This window comes from Chiloscyllium plagiosum, unplaced genomic scaffold, assembly GCF_037043375.1.
Source record: "Chiloscyllium plagiosum isolate Xiang-an unplaced genomic scaffold, Cpla_swu_hap1 HiC_scaffold_48, whole genome shotgun sequence".
In the NCBI taxonomy this organism is placed as follows: domain Eukaryota; kingdom Metazoa; phylum Chordata; class Chondrichthyes; order Orectolobiformes; family Hemiscylliidae; genus Chiloscyllium; species Chiloscyllium plagiosum.
Window position 1 is genome coordinate 20,976,348 of NW_028270186.1, and position 6,672 is coordinate 20,983,019.

Genomic DNA, 6,672 nt, shown 5'->3' on the forward strand with positions numbered 1-6,672 from the left:
GAAATAGCATGAGTATCCAAAACGAAATGTATGAATTAAAAACAACGGAGTTTCTTTTCAAAGAGATAACAGAAAGGCTGGATGACTGTTGCCATACCATCCATCACGTTTTGCTGATTTTCACAGTTCGTTGTAAAATATTTAATGGAGAATTTGTGGTGCGTTTGAGATTATTGGAATCAAAGCACTGGGATATGTCTGTAGCCTGCTCTCAGTTGACCTGTTTCTTAATCAGTTGTAGCATTGGTTTGATAGGGTATTGCATTGCACTCTTGAGTTGCTCTCTGAACTTGGACTGAGTCGCTGCATAAATAAATGTATTCGTGCAGCAACTCAGATTGCGCAGCATGAATCCAACTCTTTGTAATATGAATTCAGATTTGTTATAATCTCTTGTATTTACTCCTGCAATGCTATAATATAAGAAATTGATAACATGCACCAACCACAAAAGAAGGAAGCTGCCGGATATGCTGAAAAGTAAAATCACAGATCTCCTTCTACTCTCCATTTCTGCATCATTGCAATTATCTTTGGTATTCTGACCTCTCAGTCTTTTACGGATGTGATTACTTACTAATATATATCTAATAGTGAGAGCGTTCAGCAGCAAAATTAAAACAAATGGCAACAATGGGGTTGAAACCATATTAAAATAATTAAATACCAACCATCCCGGATCTGTATAATACATTGGCTTGACATAACAGAACCATGGCACATTATCTATTATAACTCCAGGCTGTTGTAAAAAGTAGTGAGGTATATTTTTTAAACAGAAGAGAAAACCAGTTGCTGCCAAAACTACAGTTGTGGTTCTCTCAGTACAATATTTCGCTCTTAGACACTGACAACAAATGGCAACAAATCGATCAAAAGTGAAATTAACGGTGAACCACACTGAACAATCTGTGGTTACACAACGCAGAGCATGAATAACACTACACACAGGTGTAATGAGAAAGAAGGATGATGGGAAATAAAAATAAGTGATCCGCCACAGTATAACCTCTGTAATAATGAATAGTAGATCCGCCACTGCCATAGCCAATAGGTAGCGAGTGGTACAAGTCGAAAGGCCACATCTTCCATGGGCAAGGATTAATATCGCCACCAAATTAACTGCAAGGGAGAGAGAGAAAAAAAAGCAACAGAAATGCATGTTAAAACATTCACTGTGACAATAATGCCGTGCTCTCAATTGGCTTTGGTTGATCACAGCTTGCACAATCAAAAATCTCTCGTGAAGTGGAGTACCCCAGGAATCACGAATCAACAAAATAAATTTAAATAATTTCAAATGGGGATTTTAAAACGTGCAACTCTCAGACAGTGAAAGCTGGGTCATTCACATTCAGGGATATTCTAGATATTATTTCAGGAGCTGATAAAAGGGAGAGTTCAAAGAAAATTATTTGATTGAATCATCATCATGTGTGGCTAGAAGCAATAGACTAATTGCAGTTTATTCTGATTTTTATAAACTTCATCAGTTAAAACGTAATTATGTAAGAGAGGGGATAAGTGAACTAATAGTTTATATGACAACGCAACACAGTGAAACGGATATTAAATGTAGCCAAAAAGCTTGACAGAAGAAAGGAAGTCCTGTTCTACAATGAATTACTTTAAGTCAATTTTCCTTTGCAATTGCCATAACTAGTATGAAATTGAAAAGTGGAAACACAATATAAAAATAAACAGGCACATACAAATTGAAATTATGCTTAATACGGTGAGAAAATGGAACGCATTTATGCATTGCCAATGAGTTTTCACAAGTACAAATTAAGAAAAGCAATCAAATTTACACCTGAACAGCGTCACGTTTATCTGTACCGTACAGATCACATGAACTGGAAACTAATTACAGGTAAACACTTATACGCAGTCAGCATTGAGCTTTGATTAGATTCCCTCCAAGAGACGACATTTAAGATACGAATAAGGACTTTGAACTCGAATTGAAAACTTATAAATTTACAGTTGCATGCACAAACACATGATGTAGAAGTAGATTTGAATGGGAAGTACTGTTCAGTTGCATTTGTTCTCGCATTCTGTTGTTGATTTGACCCTCATGACTCTTCTGTTGGCAAGCCTGTTTCTACAATTGTATTTTCCTAAATGCTTCTATTGCTTGGTAAGAGAAACAAGGTAGCAGGATCACTCTTACGAAGTTCCTGCTTCATCAGTGGAAAGTTAGAGTTTACATCAATTATTGAACTAAATATGAATTCATTTTCATCACGTTTCCAAGCAATTTCAGCAGTAGAAAATAAAGAAACTCTTCTCTGAGCTGGTGAAGAATTGTATACTTCCTTCCTTTGTGATCTCTTCCCAGCTCTGAGCTAATCAATGAGATTTGAATCCATTGCAATGTTTTTGGCTGGCAAGACATCAATATAATTTATAACTGGTCTATCGTCTAAAAACAATAGACCTTTGATTTCCAGCAAAAGCCTTATCCCTACAGCCCCTCGCATACAACTCATCTGGAACTCAAACTTCAAGTAATGATTTTCGAAGTTTTGTATGGTTAGTGCCTGCAATGACATCACAGATTTGTTACTTTCCAAGTACACAGCCGTCTCTTAAATAAGTGTATATTAAAATAGTGCTGTGTTTTTTTCGACCATATTTTTCAAACATGCATAAGATTTTATAAAATCTAATATGTGAACATCATTCGCAACTCCCATGCATGACATAAACATTTTGCGATTCACACCCGAGCACACTCAGCTCCATCTACCTCTTGGTGTTCTGAAATCTCTCTACATTTTGATCATCTTATGCTCATTATATTCTTCTGGCTAAAGTTCACAATCGTAGATTTCACATAATGTACACCATTTCCCTTACCTTTGCGTATTCATATTGCCTGCTGGTATTTCTATGGAACCTCTTCATATCGTCTTCACATGATAGATTTTGAATCCACAGCAACTTTGACTGCAGCTATTAGTGGCATTTTCATATCTTCACTTATATAAATTATAAGCTGTGTGGATCCCACTTCCTGTAATAAATCACTTATTGCCTCTTGCTACAATGAGAAATACATAATGAAACTCTATATTTGTTCCTGTCGCCAAACAGTCATCTAACCATGCCAATTACGTTAGAGCACATAACGTCTGAGTGTTTAATTTCGGCTATACATTATTATACCACTCCTGATCAAATCACTTCTGTAAAGCAAAGTCCAGTCCAACTTCTCGGTCACTTTTGTCGCCATCACAAACAACTCCAAGAGATTGAGTCAGAAATTCATACAGCAGGATAAAAAACACTTAGGCCCAAAAGCTAAGGCGACCATTACCCTAAACTAAATGAGAACGACCTACCTTATCTTCAATCATTTTCTATTTGTCTACATATGTAAATAGTCAAACATACTTTCAATGTCAGAAAATTGTGTCGGCTGTTGGTGAACCAATTGCGCTCTAACTTAAAAATTCATCTCTCTGTTGGAACCTGCAACCTCATAATCATAACGTAGTCGGGAGCAACAGCAAACTTTAAAATAACGGGCTTGTTGTGCAATAGTAGAATCTCAACTTGAGGAGAGTCCTAGCCTCAAGTCGGAGCTTTTTCTCAAGTGTGCCATGCATTTCACAAGACACTGATTAGAAAGTATATAACTCACAGTGAAGGCACTGCCGAGGAAATTAAATTCACTACTGGATAGAAGCTCCACACCTGGACCAATCTGAATTCTGAATCTGAAAAAGAAATTTCCCCATAAAATTGTCCTCCTGTACAAGGAGGGTAGTAGGGATATTCACAGTAACTACAGACCAGTGAGCCTGACTTCAGTGGTGGAAACGTTGCTGGAGAAGGTACAGAGGAATAAAATATATTTATATTTGGAAAATAATGGGCTTGTCAGCGATAGGGAAGATGGCTTTGTGCGGTGAAGTCGTACCTTATTTAATAGACAACTTTGAGGAAGTGACCAAGTTGATAGATGAAGAAAGGGCTGTGGATGTCACATACATGGACTTTAGCATGGCTTTAGCATGGTTCCCCATGTAAACTAATGGACCCATTGAAGTCAAATTGTGTACAGGTTATTCTAGTTAGGTGGATAAAGAACTGGTTGAACAACAAGAGACAGTGAGTAGTAGTTAAAGGGAGTTTCTCGAAATGGATAAAGGTGACCAGTGGTATTCCACAGGGGTCAGTGGTGGGGGCACTATTGTTTGTAACATACATATTTGATCTGGTGGAGGTCACTATTGATATGATCAGCAAGTTTGCAGATGACACGAAAATTGCTAAAGTAGCAGAAAGCATAGCGGACTTCCAAAGTATACAGAAGAATATAGATAGACTGGAAAGTTGGATGGAGAAGTGGCAGATGGAGTTCATCCAGGTAAACGTGAGGTGATGAATTTTGGAAAGTCTAATTCGAGAGAGAATTATACAGTACACGGAACAACATTGCTAAAGTTGATTAGCAGACATGTCTGGGAGTTCAGGTCCATTGTACCCTGAGGGTTGCTGCACAGGTGGTTAGAGTAGATAATAAGGCACATGATATGGTCACCTTCATCGGACGGGGCATTGACGATAATAGCTGGTAGGTCAAGACATTGACTCGGCAGCATTTGGAATATTGTGTAGAGTTCTGGTCGCCACATTACCAAAAGTATGTGGACGCTTTGGAAACAATGCAGAAAAGGTTTACGAGGATGTTGCCTGGTATGGAAGGTGCTGGCTATGAAGAGAGTTTGAGCAGGTCAGACTTGTTTTTCAATAGAAAAAAAGGAAATTGAGGGGGGACCTGATGGAGGTCTACAAAAAATGAAGAATATAGACAGGGTAGATAGAGATAAGCGTTTTCCCAGGGTTAAGGATTCAATGACGAACGATCACACTTTCAAGGTGAGAGATGAAAATTTTAAGGGGATACAGACGGAAAATATTTTATAAACAGTGTGGTAGGTGCCTGGAACGCATTGCCAGTAGAGGTAGTAGAGGCAGGCACGGGCGATTTGTTTTAGAAGCGACTGGACAGATGCATGAGTAGGTGGGGAGCAATTGGATATAGATGCTGAGGGAGCGGGCACTGTCGGAGGATCAGTGCTGAGGGAGTGGGCACTGTCGAAGGGTCAGTGCTGAGGGAGTGGGCACTGTCGGAGGGTCAATGCTGAGGGAGTGGGCACTGTCAGAGGTGGGTGACAGGCTTATACAGTGGAAATGGATCAACTCTGGCTTGGAGGGCCGAAGGGCCTGTTCCTCGGCTGTAAATTTTATTTGTTTTCTTTGTTCTTCTAAAGTGATTTAACAAAAAAAGTCTGGGATCTTGAGACTGTTAATCGCATAGTGTAACTTCTGACTAACTCCTTAATTAACTCAATACTAGGATCAACTACACTTCCCTCAAACAACTCACAACTCTCACCCATTAAAAACGCTCGCCTTCCTCTCCGCCTGACCCAGACAAGACCCTCTTGTATCTTTGTCTGACCCAGACCTGATCCTCTTAGACATCACAGCGTACAAAAACATGCCTTCCCGCGTTGGAGCTGACTATCTCTGCCTTGCTGAATCTGTTAATCTCTGCACATGTGGAAAAGACAGAATGTTTCCTCAGTTGTTTGACTTTCACATCGATGAAAGTAAATACTGTAACAACACCCTCTAGTTGTTTGTCTGTCAATAAATATTCAGCAAGACACTTCACTACACCCGAAAATTCAAAAGCAAAGAAGGAATGTATTTCACTCAGAATCTTTACAAGAGAACAACAGAAATATGAATTTTGCCACAATTTTTTGTAATCTATAACACACGCAATAGCAGCTGCAGTGGTTTGGAGAGTCGAAAGATTAAATGGAAATAGAGCTAACATAGCTCATTCCAGTTTGTAGCCCATATTCAAGAACGTGTTTCAGTATTAGGTTCTCCAAAAAAAAATCCTCTGGCTCAGGTGTCCCTCATTGTATGATTTTCCGTTCAGTGGATTGCAAAAGCGAGTGATTTCCTATTCTTGTATGCCATTAACATTACCTGACACACAAGTATTAGCGATACGCAATTAATAGAAATGCACTGTGTCTAATACTTCTCTCAGTATTGCCTACGTGCGCAGGATTTCAAACAAAAATGAAATAACCTAAGCTGAAAAAGCATATGTATTTTTCATGGTAAAAAAATCAATGTTCAATGAAATTCCGAACATTTGACTCCACAAAACAACGTCATTGATTGGTACCTGTATAACAGTCAATAGTAGAACCGTGTACAATCTTACACAATCACAGAATGAAAACCAAAATCTGGCTCTCACAAAATGTTACAGAAGTTCGATTGCTTCTGATCCACTTACCAGGTACGCCAATAACAGCAAGGTTACTGTAATATATTTTCAAGACGTTGTCAATTGGATAATGCATTTCCCTCAAAATGAATTCGTCGCTTTTTGATGCAGAAAATCTCAGTATGTTAAAACCTATATCAATAGGTTTTTAATGCACTCAGTTTATATGCTGTTGGATCTCGACAGGACGAGTGAGATTACAACATGTAGCATTAAAAAGGGCAGGTATGTCATGACAGTCAACTCCCTGCAGAGATGTAAAATACTTAGTAATGAAGTGCAGCTGCTTTCTTATCACAATAGTTAATTATTTCTTACTTTTAATGCAATTTATAATCCGC

General features: G+C 38.5%; 1 protein-coding gene across 1 annotated transcript; it reads right to left on the minus strand.

The window, feature by feature from the left end:
- Positions 1 to 211: 211 nt before the first annotated feature.
- On the minus strand, positions 212 to 6,407 carry LOC148135740 (putative G protein-coupled receptor 139). Its single transcript, XM_087984338.1, has 2 exons — positions 6,341 to 6,407; positions 212 to 1,122 (listed from the first exon to the last, which is right to left on the minus strand). The coding sequence occupies exons 1-2, from the start codon at positions 6,405 to 6,407 to the stop codon at positions 212 to 214; spliced, it is 978 nt and encodes a 325-aa protein (XP_087840464.1).
- Positions 6,408 to 6,672: the final 265 nt, after the last annotated feature.